This window comes from Corapipo altera, unplaced genomic scaffold, assembly GCF_003945725.1.
Source record: "Corapipo altera isolate COAL_440 unplaced genomic scaffold, ASM394572v1 77b, whole genome shotgun sequence".
NCBI classification, from domain to species: domain Eukaryota; kingdom Metazoa; phylum Chordata; class Aves; order Passeriformes; family Pipridae; genus Corapipo; species Corapipo altera.
This window is the reverse complement of record NW_020884933.1, coordinates 98,454-122,469: the sequence shown is the minus strand read 5'-3', so window position 1 is coordinate 122,469 and position 24,016 is coordinate 98,454. Positions and strand designations below refer to the sequence as shown.

At 46.9% G+C, this 24,016-nt stretch overlaps 1 protein-coding gene across 1 annotated transcript; it reads right to left on the bottom strand.

The window, feature by feature from the left end:
* Nucleotides 1-1,116: 1,116 nt before the first annotated feature.
* On the bottom strand, nt 1,117-23,755 carry TSPAN2 (tetraspanin 2). The gene is made up of 8 exons (XM_027659894.1): nt 23,644-23,755; nt 21,628-21,730; nt 10,334-10,431; nt 9,467-9,541; nt 8,834-8,935; nt 7,557-7,631; nt 6,722-6,805; nt 1,117-5,083 (listed from the first exon to the last, which is right to left on the bottom strand). The coding sequence occupies exons 1-8, from the start codon at nt 23,710-23,712 to the stop codon at nt 5,018-5,020; spliced, it is 672 nt and encodes a 223-aa protein (XP_027515695.1). The 5' UTR covers nt 23,713-23,755; the 3' UTR covers nt 1,117-5,017.
* Nucleotides 23,756-24,016: the final 261 nt, after the last annotated feature.

Sequence of the window (24,016 nt, the reverse complement as noted above, 5' to 3'; positions counted from 1 at the left end):
AGGAGAAGGAGAAGGAGAAGGAGAAGGAGAAGGAGAAGGAGAAGGAGAAGGAGAAGGAGAAGGAGAAGGAGAAGGAGAAGGAGAAGGAGAAGGACTCTCCCGGGGCTGCGGTGGCACCGCCCGCCCAACAGGGGACGCTGTGAGCGGCCACCACAGCCCCCGAGGGGGCGGCCCCGGGCACGGACCCGATTTGGAGGGACCCTCCCGCTCCCTCTTGGGTCCGGTGGTGCCGCCGGTGACCCACTGATATCCCGCTGATGTCCCGCGCTGGCTGCATCCAAATCAGCGGGGGCAGCAGGGGAAGGGGGATTCTGCCCCGCTCAGGTGAGACCCCACCTGCAGAGCTCCGGGGTCCAACAGCACGGGAAGGATGCGGAGCGAGTCCCAGAGGAGGCACCAGGATGAGCAGAGGGATGGAGCAGCTCTGCTGAGAGGAAAGGCTGGAGAATTGGGAATGTTCAGCCTAGATAAGGCTTCGGAGTGACCTAATATCTGGAGGGAACTTACGGGAAAGATGGGGCAGAATTATTTACGAGAGCATGTAGTGACACGACATGAAGGAATGGCTACACAAGGAAAGAAAACGGGTTTAGGATATTGGGAAGAAATCCTTCCCTGTGAGGGTGGGGAGGCCCTGGCACAGGTTGCCCAGAGAAGCTGTGGCTGCCCCATCCCTGGAAGCGTCCAAGGCCAGGTTGGACGGGGCTTGGAGCACCCTGGGCTAGTGGAAGGTGTCCCTGCCCGTGGCCGGGGGTGGCACTGGATGATCCCAAAGGTCGCTTCCCACCCGAACCATCCCAGGGCTCTGGGACACGGCCCCGCCCTCAGCGCGCGCAGCCAATGGGGAGCGAGCACTGCCCGCGGTGGGCGGGGCCTTCGCGGCACGCGGGACCCTGAGGGGAGTCCCGGCGGTGCCGCCGGTTCGAATCCCGCCGGGTCCTGTCCCGGTCCCGATCCCAGTCCCGATCCCCATCCTTATCCCTACCCCGATCCCGATCCCCATCCTTATCCCTACCCCGATCCCGATCCCCGGCCCGGCGTCCCGCCCGCCGCAGGTGAGGCGGGAGTTGCTGTGAGGGCTCTGACCGCGCGCACCGAGTTCTCTCCGGGAGCCGCTTGTTCCAGGTTATTTTTATTAGGAAGTCGTTTCAAGTTCAAGACACAAAGCCGATAAAACGCCACTTCGGAACACATCGCAGGGAAGTGAAAGCTAATTTCAGCCACAGAGTGAGTTTGTTTTCTCTCTCAAAGCAAGGAGCCGTCGAGGTAATTCTGCCGCGGACTTTGCAGCACGAACCGAAAAAAAACGCCAGTTCTGTCCAAAAACCACAATTTGTGCTGTAAAAACACACACGTTTATCCTGGACGTGGTTTGTGTCTTGGAAAACCTCGTGGCTGGAGCACCAGTAGAGAGGAAGAAGATTGAAAAGCTTTATTTATGTACATTTTCACCGAACAACAGCTGTTAATCCGCAGCCTCCAAAGGCTGCACAACGCAGCGCCTGAAGGCTTAAGATAACTCAAAGTTCTTTTTTCAAGACACGCGAAATGTATTTTGTTATAAAACTATCAGTATCGAGGCAAGCGAAAGGTGACTCCTCATTGTGGGGATGTCACAAGGGCTGAGCTTCATCAGCTCCTGGTTGGTCTCTCTGCAAGGTACCAAAACTGGCTGAGCTTTCCTGGGACAAAGGAAGCTCCCACTGAAGTCAGTTACTTAGAAAAATTAGACAAGGGAAATGTGAATAAGGGTGTTTAGAGACACAGTTTACATCTTTTACGCTTTAGAACAAACTGTTCGACTGAGGAGAAGAAGAAAACCTGTGTGATGTGCTTTTCAGAATTATCACCTGGAGGGATCTGATCTTTTGTCTTTCCTCTGAAAGGGATGCAAGGGACAGGACTAAATGGGTGTTTCTGCTGCTTTACATGGCATTTACTGGAGCAGGGAAAGAACAGCTGTGTTTGATGTCTCTTGATGAGTCAAAAAGACCTTCAGTTACTAAAATGCAGAGAAAACTGCTTTTAGATTAAGCACCTCACAACAGCAGGAAACGACAAAAGACCTTTATCCCTGGATTCTGTTAAAGGCACTATTATATGAACAACATGTTGATTTCCAGCTTAATTTATACCAATAACTTAGAGAACTAAACCAGTAACAGGTAATATTCTGTTCCTGGTACGCAGTGCAAGTATCCCCTAGACCTAAATAGCAGTAACCCTAAAGCTTGAGCAGGAATGCCCAGCAAAATAAATGCACTCTTCAGAGGAAGCAAAAAACAAACCACAAACCCAAAACACTTCAGCAGAAAGTTCGGTGGTTCGAGTCTGAATTTATAGAAGGTTTTTTTTGTACCACTTTTCCCTGTTTTCCTAAGGCACTGAGATGGTTTTGTACTTCTGGGGGAGTGGGGGGCTGGGGAAGCAACAGCAGGTTCTGCAAGCTGCCTGTGTGTTCAGTGCATCTCAAAGCAGGAGTGGGCATCTTCCAACTTACTCAAGAAATAATAGATAAAGAGAGAAACTCTGGTGCTATCATTACATTCTGGTGCTGCAAATTTGAGGAATTAAACCCAATTACCTATGTAGATGTGTTTAAAATAAATAAAATACTGTCATTACGAGGGGGAGTGTAACAGAAGGAAATCTCTTTATTTGCAATCATTTTCTATCCCTGTAGGGCAATAATCTTGGATCCTGAACCACTGGCTATGGTGCTGTTGGCATGGTGCTGGTTTTCCTGCTTTTCCTGGAAAGCTGGCTTGCTCTGAGTGGCAAAAATGCCACTCTACACAGGTTTCTTCTTTCTGTCAGTATTACCTTGAGAAAACACACCCCAGCTGGGCACTATCCCATTAACTGAAGTCTCAGGTGTACCTGGGAGCCAGGGAATCACTTTGTTGGCTGCTGTGGAAAAACTGATTTCTAACTTTCAGCTTGAGACCCTCGTGGATTTGCTGCCACTGTCATTGTCCCAGCTGGGCCTTCCTTAGGAGCAGGGGGTCCTGTTTCCTGGGCTGATACTTCCAGAGTAAGATCCCAGGCCCAGTTTTTAACTGGCACCCATTGCTAACCAGCTGTGCCAGAGTGACCCAAGCCTGACTTGGCAGTGCCAGCACTCAGTGCAGTGCCACAGCTTGTGCCAGGGCAATTTGAAAAGAGAGATCTACGTAAAAGACAGCAAAGATGTGTCAATTCAACCAGATTCTTGGAGCAGCAACACTTATTTCCATTCCTGAAGTGACAGAAAAGTGATGGGAGTTTGAGTTTCTTTTGGAACACGAGATAAATATCATAAAGGGGGTATAACCCACAAATGTGCACTGGGATGCACATGTTTCCTGAAATTCCATTTCATTTCACTGTGATTCAGTGAAATAAAGACCCCCATGACTTGTAAATGCTCTTGCTCATCAGAATGGTCCATGATGTCCAGTTTAACTGAACTTCTCCCCATCGTGTGTGGAACAACTGCATCAGAAATCTGAACTAGTGATCACCAGAGAGACAAAGCTGCTGTGGGGATATTGGTAGCAAAAAGCTGTTCTCTGAAATGGTGAATTATCTCGAGTAAACCAAAAATTATGAGATTCTGAGCCTTGGCTGTAATTTATTTTCCCTTTCTTGAGACAACCTTTCTCCCTCCCAGTCTGGTTCAAAAGGAACATTCTCTTATGAATAAATATGACAAATAGAAAAATAAAAATATAGAAACAAACTATGTAAACGCAAGCCCTGAGGTATTTCAAGCACACAGTGTAATTTTTATACCTGACATGCAATCTAAAGGTGCCAGTAAGAAACCTTACTTTGTGGCTCTGTAAAAATGTCCCATCTTTCTTTCCTGCTTTGCACCCACAAGAAAGGGTGAGAGGTTGAGGTAAGAGCCCTGTGGAAGCTGTGATAGTCACAGAAGCAGAAACTGAGGATTTTAAAGTGCTGTGTGTTATTTTTCTGACCGTTTTCACTCTTTGTTTGGCTTCCACAGGCCAGTTAGATTCTAGAGAGATCTGACAAAGGGGCTGCTTTTCTGGATCTAGGCTCCACTCCTGCACCAGTTTGTAGCCACAGTGAGGCTTCTGGGACAAAGGGGCTGCTGAATGTGGATTTTAGTGGCCCCTTTAACTCACAGTTGGGTTTTTTGGTGTATCTCAGGCTCCTTGGGAAGCTTAAGCACACTTTGCACTGCAATTCCTCCCAAATGACTGCCTTGTCTTGCCAGCTTCCCACCTCTTTCCCCCTCTTCCCTTAGCCTGGATCTCCTTGGACATGTTTCCTCCCCCAGAGCTTTCTGCATTTGCATGAAGGGTCCAGTCCTAAAACAAAATAAATATCCAGTCTCTGCATGACAGTGAAGTCAGTGGGTCTACTCACATGAATTAAAGTTTGCTGGAGCAGGCCCTTAGGCATTAGTTATTTTAAAATAAAGTCCGATTTTATTAATTCTACTCTGTTTGGGCTTTGGAAAGAACAGTTACAAAATGGATCGTGGGTCTTGCTTTTTACAGTGGCATTTGTTCCTCTGCTAATTCTTGTCAAACAGGGGCTCAGTGTGAGAGGGTTCCAAGCACTGTGTCCCTGTGGGATGTGCAGATTCCTGCACAGGGAGACTCTGGATGCACACACAACATATTCCATTTGCAAATACTTACCTAGACAAGGTACTGCACATCCAGGTACCTGCTCACGTGCATAAACATTTGTAAGGGCAGATATGCACGTGCTCACACATGTGTAAACTCTTAATTGCACATATACAAACATTAAAAATCAAATTAGTCTTAGATGAACCTTTTGCATTTTTCATTAAAAAGGACATTTTAACCCCCTTTTTTTTTTGTTCACTTCAGTTTTACTGCAACTAATACAATTCACCTGATCGCCTAATGGGATATTTTCCTCTCAGTATGTTAAAACACTGATTAAAATGCATTACAATTATTAAATTGGGTAGAAGAGCACTTCTTGTAAGCTTAGTCTGGAACTCCTGGGACCCAGTTGTGCCGTGACAGTTTTAGATCATGTCCCGTGTGTTACGGATGGCACAGCACAGAACCATGCTGAATATCATGCCAAAGATCTAGAAGAGAAGGGATGTGATTTAGGGATCCACTTGCAAAACAGTGATAAAATAATCTGCAATCAGAACAATCTGAAGGTCCATCTGGCAGAGCAGTGGCTGCTCCCATCTAAAAACCCCAAAACATCAGGCAGCTCACACACAAGAGATTTCACTGCTCCTCAAAGCCAAGATTTTATCTGCTCCTGCTGGTTTTGCTGTTCTTTGTTCTAAATGTCAAGGCCACCAAAACTGCCCCAAACATTATTAGCATAAATTTAACAGACTTAATAACTGTGGCTATTGGTATTCTCCCTAGTATTGCACCATGAGGTTCTGAGTTGCAGAATGCTTCTACGTGGAATATTATCCAGGTTTGAGTGATTCCAGAGGGACCAGGTTCCTGGAGCTGGTGCTGAGCACTGCAGTGTCACAGGGAAAGCTGAGCTATTAACACTCAGTGTGCTCAAGAGCAAGACTACACATTAAATATAAAACTCTGCTCATGTCAGGGAGCTAGTTAACTAGAGGGAATGATAACAGTGAGTGTTGCCAGAGTCTTTTTTTGCCACAGGTTGATCCTCTAGAGCAGTTTGCAGCTGCCTCCTGAGGCTTCACTGCTAAGGATGGGAGATGGGCAGTTAAACCCCTGGGTTCATATCCCCTCCTCACACAGGTCCTTAAGGAAGGAGCCAGCTGAGCTGTCACACCCCATGAAGTGCCAGAAACAAGCACAGGAAAATGTGCAGACGTGGTTTTGCTGCCACAGGGGTTGTTATCACTCCATAATTTGTGTGTATCTGAGGTGGGAGCCATGCAGGAGATGTCCTTGTTCTGAGCAGTGGGCTTGTTGAACTCTGTCCCACCCACGTTGCTCTGCTGTATTTCTGGGTACACCCTCATGTTTCATACAAATCCCAGGATTGTTTAACCCTGCTGTGCTTTCTGTACCTACAGAAACCCTTCAGCTGCTTTTAAGTATCCACATAAGCCCATGAACCTGCTCTTCAGAGCACCTAAAGGGCTGTTCCTTTACTAACATTCAGGCTCCTTGTGCTGCTGGTGTTTGAGCCTGAAGGAAATAAAGGCACAGATGTGCTGGAAAACTCTTTCTGCTAAAGCCTGGTGAGCTACAGCCTGACCATCCTGCTGTGTCCCTGGGTCAGGGTGACATCTATTGGTCACAGCTCTGTCCTAGAAAACCTGATTGTAAACTGTCCTTCACATTGAACCAAAGCTACAGCCAGCATGTTCCTGGAAAACCACTTCTACAAAGGGTAGGTACTCTCTATTCCTTGTGAAAACTAAGGAATGGATCCTAAAGGGTTTAAAGCATCAGTCTGCAGTTGTTTTGGGATAGATGAAACGCTGCTATGGCCTTTTGCTTTTCAGTTTGGTTCATGAGCACTCCACATTCCTACTGTTACAACAAAACAAGATTACCATTGCTTTGGAGCCTGTCTAAGGGTAAAACACAGTTACACAGGTCTGCTTGCACTGATGTGGGCAATTCCCAGAGAGAGGACACGCTGGAGGTGATAAGAAAAGCTGCACCTTTTTGGAATCTCACCAGCTGCTGCAAAACACCTTCCACAAAGCTTTAAGTAAGGGACAGGGTACTGGGCTCAAGCAGAGGTTTGCAAACATGGATTTACTCACTGTGATGCCAGCAATTGCAATTCCAACAATTCCAACTAAATGCAGATTAGTATCAATTACATTCTGAATTTCAACCAGGCAGTTCTGTTAAAAACAAAATTGAAAGATTTCTTTACTCCTAGAAAAAAATGTGTTCCAACCAACTCCATCAACTGTTCTCAAAGAATAACAGACAAATATGAAAAATATTGCAGTTACCATTCCTGCATCTGAGCCATGGGTTTTGTCAGGCAATTTTCACAGCATATTCCCTTTTCTAGTGAGACATCTGTACCTCTTGCCTGTACAGGCTGACACAGGTGCCTTTCTTACACTCGGTTCTCCCTAAATTTAAACTCGTTTATATAACAGGCCATGCTAAATCAGGAGGTTCCTACTGATGCAAAACCTTCATTTTGACATTGTGCTCACAAACAGATTCCTTAAAACCAGAAATAACAGAAATATCCTTCTTAGGCCCAACAGAGTTTCTAGTCAGGAGGCTCTGGGCATGACTAAGGCAAACAGTTGCCAAAATTCAGCCTCCATGGGGATCCTGTCCTCAGCCTCATTTGGGATCCTGTCCTGTTATCTCCTGCTCCCTTTTCCCTTCAGATGATGTAATATTGTCTCAGCTACTCTGGGATGCCACAAACAGCCTTCAGACTGGAGGACAATACGACCTCCAACTTATTTCTGCCTCCAGGCTGCTCCATGTCATAGGGAATTCCACGCTGGAAATCACAAGGTGAAAAAAGGGAAGTTCTTCCTTTCTTTTAGTTATAGAATGTCTCCAATTTTACTAAACAATTGGCACGAAAAAGTGATTAGAACTACCAGGACAGAGGACACTTACCTTTGGCAGCTGGATATTCTCTGGACAGGGTAATCCCACTTGCTGTTCCACATTACCTTTCCCACAGCATTGGAGCTAAAGGAGAGAGAGAGAGGAAGAATCAAAGAGGAGGAAACCACAGACTGTTTCATACTGAAAGTCAGTTACTACTTTCAAACTGAAAGTGAGACAATAAATAACTAAAAAATAGAAGCAACACAGATCAAATAATAATTTTATTCTCTGTATTAACCACTGCCTCTGGTAGAGTTCCAACTATGTGGGATAAAATTCTCAAAAACGAGTTTCAGTTGTCTGAGGCCACAGCAAACAGGCAAATTTGTATTAACAACAATGTCCAGAAGGGATTTTTATTATAGTATCTCATAACAAAGCAAACAAGTGGATTTGGGAGAAGCTGATCCCTGGCTTACAAGGAAACAGGAGCTGTTGAAGGGAGAAAGCAGAAAGGTCAAGTATCACATACAGAATTATGGGCAATGCACAAAAGCTGCAGCAGAGATTGCTGGAATTTTATTTCTGACACAACATCGTGCTGGGTTTGGAGACAGTAATAAATCAGTGTTTCAGAGGGTTTGTTTTTCCTGTTTGCCTATCTCCCAGAAAATGTTTGGAATTCCTCTTTGGGTCAGAAATAACGGCTATGGGAGAAGGACAAAAGGGTCTGAGGTTGTGAAATGTTTGTTCTAAAGAACGTGGGAATTGCTGTGAGGAGCAACAAAGCTTGGGCTTGATCTCTGTGGGAGGCAGTGTAGATACAGGACAGACACAAATAGGATTGAGGCAGTCACAGGTTCTAACTCTGATTCAGACACTCACTTTTTGGGTGGCCTGAACTGTGTCACACATGGACTTTTGGTTCTTTTCCTACTTGGTTCAGCCAGTGACAGGATCTGCCACATTGTAGGTCCTGGGACACAGGTCACTATTTTCTCTGACAAATGCAGAGGATTGAGACATTTCTCCTTCTCTCTGCATTTGTGGGTATTTTTTGTTGGATTTCAATACTCAAAAGGGCCATAACAGTCATATCTTCTGCACAGCCAAGACCAGAAGCATCAGGAATTTCAAAGCCTGGCCAGTTGCACTTTTAAAAGTAGAGATCCAAAAACCAGAACTCTGACAGAGACCTCAGGAAACTCTCAGGGTTGTGAGCCTCTGGCTCCATTTTAAGTACACTCAGTTCTATTCTTCCATACCTCAGTGGGAGGAATTCTGGATTCTAGTGGGTGATGTGACAGTGGAGCAGTAGAGAGGTGACAGAGTTGAGTACTCACAGCCACGTGGTAGCGATAGATGGTACTGTTGACCTTCCCCACTGGGTTTTTCATATAATCATCATAAGCATCTTCATAGATCTTCTGGGCTTCCTGTATTGCCTGCAGAAATCAGACTTTCCAAGTGAGTGGCAAATCAGTCTTATCCCCAATCCAGTGCAAACTTCCAGCTTCTGTGATCAACCTCCAGCTGATTCTATGATTCTATGATTCTATGAAATTGTGCCTGATAAACAGGTACAGGACTGGAAAGACAGGAGGTTTTGTGGCCTGGTGGCATTCAGAGGGTCAGAATGTTCATGGGCTGTATTCTGTCTTTTGGTTAAACACTGTTAGGTGGGGAAGTTCAGTGCCTGAATTTGTTTGCCCTTTTCCTAAGCGATGCCCTCTTTTCGTACTTGATGTTCCTTGTGGATGGAAGGTGGAATCACACCTACAGATTTTCTTTAATAGAGGGGGGCAAAAACTGCATCCTGTTCTGGACTTGTGATAACACAAGCTCTCATTGACTCCAGAAAAAAATGTCAGAGAGTCTTCCTGGGAGAAGCCTCCTGGGAAGTTGCCCTATGCTGTCAGTCTGCACTGGAATCCATAACTGCCCCATCAGCACATTAGAGGCTCTTTGCTACTTACCACTTTCTTGCCTAGAAAGGCAAATACTCCAGCAGTGACCTCAGCTGCAAATATCACCAACAAGCAAGCAAAGAACTGTGGAGGAAGGAGAGAATGTCAGTGAACATCCCTTGTTCCTGTGGGCTGCCAGTCCTTGCCCTGCCCCTCATCCTTGCCCAGCCCAACACCCCACACTGAAGCAAAGCTGCTGAGCTGGGGCTGTGCAAAGGGGCAGAGTCAGATTCCTTGTCATATGGGAACAAAGGAAAAATGGCAAAGACGTGGCTCAGATGGAGCTTCAGGAAAGGCAAAAGGTAATTCCAGGGAAACATTATTTTAAATCTGACCCAGGGTTAGCAGAGCTGCTGGCATTTACTGTTAGCAGGCCTTGTGTAACCCAGAGTAGAAAGCCCTACAAATGGCAGCTTGCAGTTCCTAGAAAAATGTAAAAATAATCAATATATAAGTGCAGAGCATCCAGCTATACAAACTTCTGCCTGCTGCCCATTAACTGCCACATCACTGTCCAGTCTCTCTGTATCAGCCAGGTTTCTATCCCAGTTATTGTGATCCTTCTCTTCCCCTCCATCCCTCTGCCCCAGTTGGTCAGGGATTCCTGCTGAGAAATAAATTCTGCTAAATAGCAGTAAAACAATTACAATTAATATGGCCTTGCTATATTAATTATAATATCTGTGGTGCTGGTGGGAACTCCTTCATGTGTGACAGCTCTGCAGCTGCAGGGTGGTCAGAGAAGCTGGGTTAGCCAGGAAGAGGACATAGGACCTCAAAGGTCTTGAACATTAAAAAGATATTTCCACTAATGACACACTGAATGCTTTGAATGATTTCCCTGCTCATCCCAGGCCCTCGAAACCCTTTACTCACTGCTCCAAGCAAGCACTGAGACTCCCGCGCTGCTCCACAGCACCCGAAAAATCCAACTGCAGACATGATGGCCCCTGCTCCCACCAACACATAGAGCCCTGTGGAAAATCAGAGGCAGGCAGGAACTTAAGAACGTTTCTCATGTCGAGGTGGAACTTCTTGTGTTTTAGTTTATGGCCATTGCTCCTTGTCCTGCCAGTGGGCACCACTGGAAAGAGTCTGGCACCATCCTCTGACACCCCTTGGAGATATTTGTATTGATTGAGGATATGATTAATGATTAATCACATCAACAACCCCCAAAACTGTCCCATTCTTAACTGCCTGGGGCTGGAAGTATGCTGTACTGCTCTGCAGCAGTGGAGCTTAAAGGAACATGGGAGATGTCAGTGTAGCCCCACACACTCAACATTTGGGACTCTGGCTACATTCAGGACTTGACAGGACTAAACTGTGAAGGTGAGGGGAATGGCATTCATCTCTGCCACCTGCAAAACTGCTAGAAATACTCACATTCAACAGATGGTTTGGGGTTTTTTGTATGGGCTTTATCTAGGACAAAAGGAAACCACAGCACAGAGTTTCCCTTGTGTCTTCCCCGAGAGGGGACAGGGAGCTGCTGGCTGCGTGCACTAGAGGGCACAGCAAGCATTTGCTCCCAGCCTGGACTGTGGAAACTTTAATGAGAACCTTTACTGTGCTCATTTACCAATTTAAACATTATTTTAAATCTGACCCAGGGTTAGCAGAGCTGCTGGCATTTACTGTTAGCAGGCCTTGTGTAACCCAGAGTAGAAAGCCCTACAAATGGCAGCTTGCAGTTGCTAGAAAAATGTAAAAATAATCAATATATAAGTGCAGAGCATCCAGCTATACAAACTTCTGCCTGCCACATCACTGTCTAGTCTCTCTGTATCAGCCAGGTTTCTATCCCAGTTATTGTGATCCTTCTCTTCCCCTCCATCCCTCTGCCCCAGCTGGTCAGGGATTCCTGCTGAGAAATAAATTCTGCTAAATAGCAATAAAACAATTGCAATTAATATGGCCTTGCCATATTAATTATAATATCTGTGGTGCTGGTGGGATGCTACTGCTGACTGTGCTGGCAGTTCACACTCCGTATTTTCTAGATTTTTAATATTCAGCAACTTGTGTCTTACTAGGACTGAGCACTCTTCAAGCTGATACTTGCACACATCTTCACAGCACCGGTTTTTACTGATGCACAAAGATATATGTGGCTCAGGAGAGAAAGGTCAGCCCTCGTGGAAGATGAATTGGAAAAGACAAAAAAAAAAACAACCCTGCCTCAGGTGCAGAACCTGCTGCTCGACTGCCAAACACCAACTCTGCCATTTGCTCACATCTCCATGGTGACAAACGCCGTGTAATTACGAAGATGTTTCCTGGGCTGTTTTCTCTCTGTCACTCCCTGCCCCAGTCCCTCTAATTACTTATCAGGCCACTTAGCAGAGCTATTTTTGAGTAAAGAGTGAGGAGAGGAGTCTTCACATTTCTTTTTGTCGTTTCCAGCGAGGAAAGACCAAGCTCTGTGAGCCTTGGGGGGGGGGTGAGACCACTCTTAGGAGTTTGGATTTGCATTTGTCAGAGAAACAGCCTGAACATTTCACTGGCATGAGTCACAACTGAACCGCTACCTCAATCAGAACTTCCCTTTTAAGGCGTGTTACAGGAAGAACTCACACCACTCACTAAACAAAGCTGAGCCCCACAGCTGAGCCAGCCAAGACTTTAAAACCACCTTCTTCCATCTCCTGCTCAGGAGAGTTCATCCCACTCTGTCCTTTCTCAGCACCAGTTGCTGATACTCCAGAGAGCTATTTCTAGCTGGAAAATAGTGATGGCACTTAAAATTTCCACAAAAATAAAGATATTTTTTTGCTTGTCTGCTATATATACACACACATGTCATCTTTCACACAGCAATGAGACTTGTGATTTCGGGGCTGTCCTGCAGCCAGGAGTTGGACTCGATGATCCTTGTGGGTCCCTTCCAACTCAGAATATTCTGTGATTCTGTGAGACACATGAAGAGCAGCTCGAAAAAAATTTCAAAGGGAATTCAAGTTATTTCTCAGTTTGCCTTGTGAGGTCTCCCAGCACCCACATCCAGGTATGTTCAATGGAAGATGACATCCAGGAAGGATATCAAAGCAGTAGATGCAGGAACATCCTAGATGGTGTAAGTATATGAGGCAGGGGTGTAGTATTTCTTTTCCTAGTGGGCTGTACACAGCAATGTAGGCATGATCACTTCAAATTCTGATTAAGAAGAGACCTAAACTCTTAAGTGAGACTCTCTAGAGAGAAAAGAAAAAGCAAAGGGTGACCATTTCTGGCACACACACCTTAGAACCACAGCCTGACCTAAAGCCACCATGCACTGAGAGCCATCCTTAGCCCACAAATCCAGAAATTTGGTGGGTTAAACATTGTTATCCAATAGTATCATGTGTCAGAAGTAACTAAGCTTCACTAGAACCCACCCCTTTCCAAAAAGCAGGATGGAAAGCAGAGCCTTAATCAGCTGCTATTCATAAGCACTTCCATTGTAAAACACAAAGCCTTGGCGTGGCCTCCAGCTTGGCATCTACAGCACGGCAGGGAAACAAAATAAGGCACGAAATGGAACATGTTTGAGAGCTAGAAATGCACACAAAACAGCTCAGCACAGAGCACAGGGTGGCAGAAAGAGGTGTGTGAGTCAGGTCAAGGTAGAGAGCTTGTTTTGGTGGGTGGAAAATGATGAGGAGACTGTCCAGCTGCAGCCTTTTGTGCAGCAGAAGGCAAAAAAAAATACAAGGCAGAAAGGAAGCGAATGTGTTTGTGGCCTGTGTGAAATTTTCCCTCTCACCACTTCTTGCCTCTGTTCATTTCCTGTAATTTGGGCACTTTGATCTGTGTCTGCTAATGAAGAAGAGAGAGGGTTTGATGTGGAACTCGTCTCTGAGGCTGTTGGCAGCACACAGCCCAAAGAGGAGCAGAGAACAGAAGAACTGGGAATCCTGAGAGCAGGAACACTCCACTGAGGAGGGCAAAGCTGGATCCAATGGCAGGGACCTGCCCCCAACTCAGTAACATCTATTACACCTCCCTGCAGGACCCACAAACAAGTCACTCTCAACCCCTGAATGCACAGGGATGAAGAGGCACATTCCAAAGAGTCAAATCCACTCACAAATCCAACAGAAAATTGGTTGATCTGAGCAGACACAGCCAGGGCACCACCGACTCTGAGAGGTTCTGGAGGAAATAGGGGCTTCTTTGTAACCACAAGAGGATGAAGAACAAAGTGTCACAGGATTGGGGGTTTTTGGACAGAGCTTATTCTCTTGGACTTTTTTTTTTTTTGGTGAGGAAATATTGAGGGTTTGGGGGGGTGGTTTGTTTGTTTTGCTGTGCTAAGACACCCCCACACACACAGAGAGAGATTTTTATAGCTGTGAAGAGAAATGAAGACTTCTACTTTTAGCAGTGAGTCAAGTGAGAGAGCACCTGATAACAAACTGATTTCCCTTCTGGCTTTAAAACAGTGAGTGTAAGGGGGTGGGGGGAAAGCCCCTTCTTCAGCCATTGTTCTTTGCAAAGCCATCGTGTCATTTTGCAAAGGACACATCTGGAAAGCAATAAAGCAGCAGCTTTTCTGTATATTTGATCTTTTGATTCATCCCATGGGGAAAATCATTACTTCCTGGAAGGAAATTGTCAAATGGGGGTATTCCCTCTGAAAATTCCAACAGGAGGGATTCCCATTCTCTAGCAGACTCTGCTTTGCAGTTACAAGGGGAATTCAAAAGTTATCTGGCAATCTCAGAGCATCCTGTGGCTCCCTGTAGTGAAGAATGGCAAACCCACAGCTCAGAGGACATCTCTGGATTGGCATTTGTGCTCATGGCACAGAGTTCTTCCCTAAGATTCTGTTTCTTCTGGATATGGGCAATATCCTTTCTGGGGCTATACTTGGAGGCAGTGGATCTCCAGGTGTGAAGAAGCACATCAAGAAGAATTGAGGATATTCTGTGTGTTATTTCTGGATGAACAAAACCTCTGTGATTAGCACTGATGCAAAATCCCCTCATTTTAGACCAGGAAGAAGAGAGGGATGGAATTTTATAGCTGCTGACTGCAATGTGTCTTTATGTGTGCCAAGAGTGAGGGAAGGATCAGCCTGGTAGAGATCTAATTTCAGAGTCTGGAACAGAACCCACACCCAGAGCTGCTTTTTGTTTGTTTGTTTGTTTGTTTGTTTTTCCCCAAATCCTACTGAAGGTTTTGAGACACAAATCCCTGCCTGGAGCCTCCTGCAAAGAGCAGGAGCAGACAGACACACAGTGTCTCTGTCTGGCTTTATTTCACATGGGTTTCTTGTTTACCTGGCTGCTATGGTCACTTTCCATTTTAAATAATTCTCCTTTTTTTTTTTTTTTTTTCTTTTGGCTGAGTAAATAACAGTGAACAAACCACCAACTGTTCATAATCCACTGAGAAAACAAGCAGCTCTGTTCTTGGGGTGAGGGACCCAGAGGCAGCAATGGCAGGAGCCCGAGAGCCCAGACAGGACTTGAAGGGATTTTCCTGAGGCTGTGTGTTCCTTCCAGTCCAGGAGGTAGATGTGCTCCTCCACAGAAGGACTGAGGCTCTTGAGCCTTCAGGAGAGCACCAAGGAACCTGTAGTACAGACACACTGTTGGAAAATATGAGAAACACACGTAGGAGTTGGAAATAACTGGCCAGACAGGGACAGTTGTGTGTGTGGCACTTGGCAGAAAAGGCTGTTTCTGAAACAGGCTTGTTACTAGACATTTCCATTGTATATTTATCTATAAAATACATTTACAAAACTGGAGAAAAGCTGCAGAGGCCTCTGAAGGAAGATGGATTTCTGGAGAATTGGAACATAACCCTTAATTCGAGCATAATGGACGTATAGGAATAAATGTCCTGTGTGAATTCCACGAGGATTTTGTGGTTAATCCTCCTGGAACCACAGAAGCATTACGGACAGCAGCCAGTTTGTAGGCTTCTGCTGATGTACAAATCCTGAATTTCAATTTAAAAGCAGCCTCACTGTAATGCAACATCCCAGCCCACTTCCTCCCCTTTCCCACAGAACACCATGTTACCTCTTGCTCACGTGCATCTCACGACCCTAAATAATCACATCTCAAATTCGCTTAAGCCAAGCTGTTCCCAAAGGCTCTGTCAGTGCCTGTCACCCCCCACCAAACTGCACTGAAATCAGGTGTAACCAACACACCTGCACAACGGTGGCTGAACTTCACAGAGTCCTGTGGCAACGGATTCTACAACTTAATGATGTGAATGAAGAGTGTGAAAATCTTCCTCATATGGGAGTTGTTCAAAGTGCACACAATGACCATAATCTCATCAAACATCTAAGTACTTTTTCTAGTGTTGTTACATCCTTTCTGAGCAGAACCACAGAGCATCAGGACACTGAGTGCACTGGGGAGGTACAAAACGACATTAAGATTTTTCAATTGAATTCCCATTTCCTTTCTTAACGATTCCTGACATTTATATGCCTCTTTGACTGCAGCTCAACAAGGCAGTTGGTTGTCAGGAGCAACTGAGAGGGAGTCTAAGATCATGTTCCTGTGTGGTTATAGCTGGTTTCAGGTCTGTCAGTGTTTATTCTGCTCACATTATCTGTTACCACTTGCGTCACGTTGCTTTGTTGATACTGTATTTCATCTGCCCTTGTAATACTCAGTCATTTGGGATCCTGAAATCCTCTCCTGATTCTCTGCAATCCCCTCTAGATTAGGACACCCTGAATAATCCTGTGTATGTAAGAGCCAGTTCAATCCAAACCCTCTCTGGAGATGCTTTTGAACCGACACACCCCAAAAAGGTTTTTGGCTGCTGGTTTTTTCCAGCAGACAAAGCACTTTCCTCTAAATGGCTTCAAGAGTGGCTGTTCCAAATGTATTTACAGCTCTGTCAGAATGAAACACAGCATTCCCTTGAAAAGGACATTTCCCTGGAGATGTAATGGGTTATACTGGTTTGGTTGTTTTCCAGAAGCCCCTTTAGAGATTGGCATCTAGAGCAGAGGTGGTCCTTTTAAAGAGAGTTTGTATGAAAAAAAAAAAAGCCTGAGCATCCCTGGAGTGTAGTGTGCTGCTCCAGCAAGGAATCACAGAAACATGGAAGGCTTTGGGTTGGAAGGGATCTTAAAATTCATCTTGTTCCACGCCCTGCCATGGACAGGGACACTTCCCACTAGACCAGGTTGTTCCAAAACCTGTCCAACCTGGCCTTGGACACTTCCAGGGATGGGGCAGCCACTGCCAAGGGAGGAGAAGAGGGTGTGCCAGAGAAGGAAATGGTGTAACTGTGAGTTCAACTGCTGCTGCAGGGTGGAACTGGCTTTAGATAGTTACAGCAGAGAGAGGAGGGTGGCAGAAGTCACCCAGGAGCACAATTTAATAGGCAAAAAGCATAAAGTGCATTATCATGCTTCAGTGATTAATTAAAAAAACAGCCTCCTGAACATCAGCGCATTGCAAATATAAAACCACCCGAGGCAGATGGATGGATGGATTGTTCCATTAGGCTAAATTGGCTTGTCTGGTCAGAATTGCCTTTATTCTTGCTTTTATTTTGCCAGGGGGAATACTGACTCTTAGGAACTGCTGTGAGGTTTTGTGATCCAGCACAGAGACTTCAGAGTAACTTTCATTTTGAGGGAGGTTTTCTCAGGGGGTGGTAGTGGTGGTGTCGTATTTTTTAAGCCAATTTCCAGTGCAGCAGCTTCTGTTTTCCAGTCAGGGCCACTATCAGCCTCTTCTAAACCACTCTTCCTGAACAGCAGAAGAACACAAGATGATAGGAAGAAAGACAAATTCATGGCTTAAGTCTTAAGTACAGACTAAAAGGCTCTCCAATACACCATTTGATGCTCCCCTTGTGGTATTGCACCTTTTACAGAGGCTGCTTTGCCAACAGCTCTCATTTTAAAGGCTCATGGAGTTTGAGAGGTCATGGATTTAGGAGAAAAAATACTGTTGACTAAGGACACAGTGCTTGAGTCCAAAATACATGAATAGAACTAGAACAAAGTGAGGCACAGGAGCAGAGAACTGCAGTTTACATGGATTTAACTGCTGGCCAACTCCTGTTTGTATGGGCATCCACTACTATGGAGAAAAACTACTAATATCCTTCAACTCCAGACATGACTTCATATCCTAAGGCATGTGCCATCTAACTGTACCTTTCAAAGCCAGAAGGATCACTCAGTGCTCTCACAGACCCCAAGAAAAAGCCACAGCCACCCTGAAACTTTTGTCCACAACTGGTTTGGCCCTGATGAATGCCTGGACCACAAACTGGATCATGGAACTGAAACAGAGAACACAACACAGCACAAGGGCTGTGAGCTCTGGCTGTGTAGGAAAAGCAGAGTTTCAGGGCTGAGAAAGAGTCACCCAGATTGATTCATTCACATTCATCAGGTTTTGTTACCATTCCTGATGGGCCTTGTTGAGTTCATACACTTCATTTTTATTGCTGCTGGCAGTGATGGGATCCTCTGCACTTCATTTATTAGGGATACAAAGAGTTTGTCCTTCCTGTTGCCCAAGGAACCAAAGCAGACTTTGCCCTTCATCCACCAGAAGCAGAGAGGGGACAAAAGGGGCCTGGAACAGACCCTTAAAAAGTCCCTGTGTTAGTTTTTACTTCACAAATTCTCCACTTGTTCTCAGCAGCACTTGGTCTGTACTGCTGTGCCTTAGGTATTTTTGAAATTAAGAACAGCACCACTACAAGGAATTAATTAAGGACCAACTGTGGTACAGCAATGCTGACACCTTGGGTTCACAGAAGCATCTCTGTTTCCTTCTGATTATTGCAGACTTTCCTGCCCAGTAAAACACTTGCCAGAGTCTTGGTACAGGAGTCTCAAGAAGGTTGAGCAATCCAAGGAATTCCCTTTATTCTACAGATCCTTCCTCCATCTGATCAGTACAGTGCCACAGACAACTCAGGTAAAAGAGGTAACTGCCAGCTATGGGCCTTTGCTGAAATTATCTTTTTTCTTCCATCCTTTTTTCTCTCCAGTGCAGCTACAAGAGGAGTGACCTGTACAGAGCTGAAAGGCAGTCAAACAAGGAAGCTCCAGTTTTGCCTCACCACTTGAAGCACAGGCACAAAAACTGTACTATGAGATGGAGCAACATAAAAAATATTGTCCCACTGTAGCAGAAACTCCAAAAGCTGGGGAGCTGCAGGCAGTGGATGTCCAATTTTAGGAGTCTGTAAGATACACCTGGTAAAGTGGATGGAGACTGCGTGGGTCAAAGAGTTCCAACTCCAGCCCTCTCTGTTGTAGGATTTTAACTGCAGGCTGCAGTGGGGAATATGGATCACCAAACACAAAACCACAGGCAACAGAAAACTAAGAACACATATGTGCTTGCCCTCAGCACTGCTGCCTGGAAGCTGTTCTCCAACCAACAAAAACATCTCAGTGGCTGGAAAAGATGAACAGGCCTCGTTGCCAAGTCATGGCCCGAACTATTCCAGGGGCAGAAAAGGCAGCTGGACTGCTGGTAAAGAGCAAGGCTATTTAAGGAGACTCATTCTGGCCTAATGGAAAATGCAAGGATAGAATTATCAATTATTTTAAACTAAAACAACATTTCAGATCCAGGAAAAAAAACATCACAAGGAAGCACAAGGGAGAAGCTGGTTAGATTGGGCTGGCAGCTCAGTCCAGGTACAGAAAGAGCAGAATATGTTGCTCTTTAGAAGAAAGAAAATTAAATGTTTTCCAGAAGATGGTGATTCTGGACAGTGTTTCAGCCTACAAAGCAAACTCTGAATGCACCTGCACCGTTGTTCCAAGCACTGGCACAAAGCTGATGTGATCACAGGGGCTTGGGTTATCACAAGGCAGCCACAGAAGCAGTCAGGGGGACAGAGATAAAGAAATTACTCTTAGATATTTAGCTATATACTAATATTTTAAGTCATACTGCTTAAGAGGGCTTTCTCCTCCAGCCCTCAGGGCAGCTGCTCCCTGCTTGCTGCACAGTGTTCCATAGTAAGAATTCCTATGCAGAGCCCTGGCTGTCAGCCAGGATCCATCTTACAGAGCAAACAGAGCCAAACAAACAACAGTCCCACAGACTCTGAGAAAGGCCCAATACACAACTGTCAAGGGGGACTCCAAGCTGAAATCTAGAGAGGCAAAGCTCTTCAGCAGGACCATCAAGTGCAGCTTTGTCTGCTGCAAAACCCACTGTAACTGAACTTATCACTGTTCTTTTACCACTTAGCCCCAGACTGTTCCCAGCCCCAGCACAGCTGCCCCATCAGATGCTCAGAAGTCACAGCAGCATTTAACATGATTTGTAACGAGGGAGGGCAGCAAAAAACTCTGTTTTTCTTTCACAGGACTGTTCTGTCCAGTGCCTATTACAAAAAAGGGCAAACCCTTCGCTTTAGAATTCAGTCCAAAGTGAAAGTTTAAAAGAATTCTCAACATCTCTGTGCCCTGTTCCTCAGCACTTCCCCTGCTTGCAGTTACATATTTCAGCAGACAGCTCTATAAATACATGTGGCAGCCCAATAGTTCAGTGTCTTGGTCTGTGACGAAACTTTTACAAGAAGGTTCCCCAGGACTTCCCAAAATTAACAGCTTTGAACAACTTTTGTAATTCCTATCCAGGACAGAAGCCAATTTGAATGCACATGCACCAGAGAATATCTTGTTTACACAGTGTGTTACAGTCTGCACTGTGGTGCTTATTCACAGCACAGGATGTATTAATTTCTGGCTTCCAACAAACCAACAGCACTTGATTCTGAAGGTCAGAACATCTTTCTGTCTTGTTTGCTCTCCTGGGACAAACATAAGTGGATGAGGCAGGGAACCATTCCAGCACACAGCACAGGAAGTTCAGCAGGTATAAACTGGATCTGGAAATGAAGTTGGTGATCTAATATGCTGCTGTCATAGCAGCTCAGATGTAAGAGAAAAACTAAATCATATTTCCTGCCTCTCTGTGTCTGTGGAGATGCTACAGGGTATTTTACAATAACCCGCAGGTCCCAAACAACATTTTTGTCTGAATGGTTTTATTCAGCCTCACAAAATCACACGGAAACTTTGCTGGACATCACATTCTCCCCATCTATTCCCACAGAGCTGTACAGCCAGCTCTGTGTCTCCAGCCTGACTGCATATGTTAGAGAGGCTTGGGTTGGGACTGTGGTGGATCTGAGTCAAGGCCTCCACTAAAAGAATTGGGGTATTTAAAGTAACTGCACAATGTTGCAGTGATGGGTGACTGACTGCAGGACACCTCGGGCCAACTCCCAGCCCTTCCACCCTGTCAGAGTGGCTCGATGGACACGGCAGGGCTGGGAATTCATTCACACCTGGCACTTGGAGATGGCAAAAATGTTTGTACCAACTGGATTTTACTGAGTCAGTCTCCAGGGGTGATGAATTAAACAGAAAAAAACCCTGACTTTTCTGCTGTAAGGACATGTTACAATTGCCAGTGGCAGAGAAATGCAGTTGCTGGCAGTCCCAGACAGCTGCTATTTAAGGGTGTCTATAGATACATAACACAGGTGGCATTTCCAGAAAACCCGCCTGGAAATCCTAGGGAGAGAAAAATTATCTTAAATGCTAAAATTAGAAGTGACTAATACCAGATCTGTGGACTTGAGGAACTAGTTGATTCCTGCCTGGGTTGGACAAACACCTCCTGAGATGGCTGAACACCAGGTAGCTTAGTTTGACTTTTCATTAGTGGAAGGATTTGCTCTGATACTTCAGTCACACTGGGGCCTATGTGAATGAAGTAACACCAGTGCTGACCAGTGAGACACAGGGAGAACTGGGGAGCAAAATTTAACTGCTGCACTGGCACTGGGAACATTCTGAAGTGACACTGTTGTTTTCTTGGCTGGCAGCTGCACAGAAGGAAGGATATATTGGTGAACCCCACGAGTCTCTGACCTGTCTCACCTTCTATTCTGAGAGTATTAGCACAATTCACTTAGGATACGTGAGGACTGGATCAAATCCAAGAGAAGAGATTAGTTTGGACTAAGGAAGTGGATGCCAGGCAGAGAGAAGTCAAAAGCCACCACGCACATGGTACACGCAGAATGCCCAGTTTTGGGTAGTTCAGGGCAGGAACTGTTGACCTTCATAGAATTCAATGCATCACCTGCCCCAGGATGAAGCAAGGGCTGACAGCTGTGTCCTCCCACGCGCTGGAACTTACCCAGGAAGAAATACTCCGGGGACTTTTTGTCTGTAGCAAAGTCTGCCATCGCCCCACCGAAGCGCAGCCACAGCCCGAAGGCAATGACAGCCAGTCCTGCCAGCTGCAACACAAACAGAGAGTCAGCACTGCAGAGACACACGGCCAGAGAGCACCAGAGAGCACCAGAGAGGTGCCACTGGCACCTGTGCTGTCCTGAAACCCCCCCACCACAAAATTCAGGGAGCGCTTGCCGGCGTCTGATAACAACAAATTCCTGTTTCAGGGCAGTGTGCTGCTTTGTTTCAGCTCTCTAGTGCAGTGGTGATTCTGAACTTAGTAGTGGCTCTCAAACCTGGTAAGTCATTTAGTCATGAAAACTTGGCCTGAACTGCAACAGGGAATGGAGTCGGGGCAGGAGACCCCCAGCAGAACCAGGAGGTAAAAGGATTGTTACACGTACAATGTCTTGGAGTACAGATATTAGAAACTAGTGATGGATGCTGCCAAATGGAAGGAAAAATTCCCTTTAATGAAAACAAGACCAGGTCACAAGGGAGTGTCACAGCATGCTGTTTAAGGGGAAAAATCTACAGTCAGTGGTCTCAGCCCCACCACAGGCCAGACAAATTATCAGCCTCCCAGGCAGCAGTGGGTATCCTGGCAGACAGCTCCAGAATCCCACAGGATCAGGCACAGCGTCCTGTTGCTGTGCTGATGGAGGCCCAGAGCCTCAGTCTGTAGCTCCTGCACAACCTGGGCAGGGCTCCCAAACACCTGCTGCTTCCCATGGCCGTGGCAGCCTGGCATGGTGCATTTCTGACCTGCCCTGCATTGCCTGGCACTTGATCCGTGTGGCACAATCTCCACAAGCCAGGAAAGCAGGCGAGTGCCCAGCTGGAGAGCGTGGGACCATGGCTTTCCTCACAGACGTGTCCTAGCAGAGCTGAGGGTCCCCTGCCACCCTGTCACAGCATGGGGACCTCCTTCCTGCCAGGCAGGGGCTCAGCTTTAGGCGGGCAGCTTGGGATGAATGCCCCAGCCAGCTGAGGAGATGGTTTCTTCCATCCCAGCAAAAAAGGCAGGACAACAAAACACAGTAGTTGTCGCTTTTGAGAAACAAATAACACAGAGCTTTGTCCTTCTGCTGCCTTGCAGCTGCAGCTGGGCAGCATCACTCTGCCCCTCCAGCTCGAGCACAGCAGCACTGTGTCCCCGGGGCGCCCAGCGCTGTCACCAAGAGGGAACAGCATTTGCTTTAACTGTGCTTCGAGCATAAAGGAGACAAAAGCCCAAAACTGCTCGCTCCAGAGAGGCTGAACAGGATTACTTTGTGACTTCTTTTTAAAAGAACCCAGTGAATCAGAAGGAAAGAAAAAGACATCTTTAAGAAGATGACACTGCTGATTGTTTTCCAGCGTGAAAAACTGGAAAGCTGAAGGGAGGACAGAGCGCGAGGGAAAGTGAAAGAGAAAAGAAAAGTGTGAATTCAGCTGTGCTCTGGGACTGTGAGACTATTGAAAAGGTGCAATGAGGGGAGAACGGGCACAGCATTCCCTAAATTTCTCGGGGATGATGCGAGGACTTTCTCCTTAGGATGAACTTGTAAACGCAGCAGCTGCTGGCTCGCTGTTTGACACGACAGGAGTAAAACCCACCGTGATGCTGTGAAACGTTCCGCTGCACGCGGTGCTGGGAGAACCTCTCCCAGCCTCCTCCCGCAGCTCTCCGGTTGCCGGGGAAATGGCCACTACTTTAAACTATCAGTTAAGACACAGGTTGCCTTTTCCCAGCGGCGTCATTTCACATCGAATCGCTGCTTCCCCAGGAGGAGCTGTGTCTCCATGGGAGCAGAAGCCGGGAGCGCCGGCTGAGCGCTGTCACTGCTTCGGGCAGCTCAGCTCCTGGGAGGGACCCCCGCCCGAGCCGCCCACCCTCTCCTCTGCCCTCCCCCGGCACCCCCCGGTCCCCCCTCCCGGGGCCGCGTCCCGGAGCGCCCGCAGCAGGTGCCCCGGCCCCGCCCGGCCCCGCGCTCACCCAGAAGGTCAGGTTGAAGATGAAGAGCAGGATCTTGATGCAGCGCATCCCCCCGCGCCCCGCGCCCATGGCGGGCGCCGGCTCCGGCAGCAGCTCCCGAGGCGGATCGGCCCCGACTCGCCGGCGGGGCGGCACCGGGGGCAGGTGCGGGGCCGGGCGGGGCTGCCCGGGAGGATCCGCCGACCTGGGCCCGCCCCGGGGCGGACTTTGTGCCCGGGAGTTCCCGGGCGGGGCCGGGGAGCGGCGGGGGCGCGGCCGGGGCTGTCGGGGCTGTGCCCGTCCGGGGCTGTCGGGGCTGTGCTCGCCCGGGGCTGTCGGGGCTGTGCCCGCCCGGGGCTGTGCCCGCTGGGGCTGTCGGGGCTGTGCCCGCTGG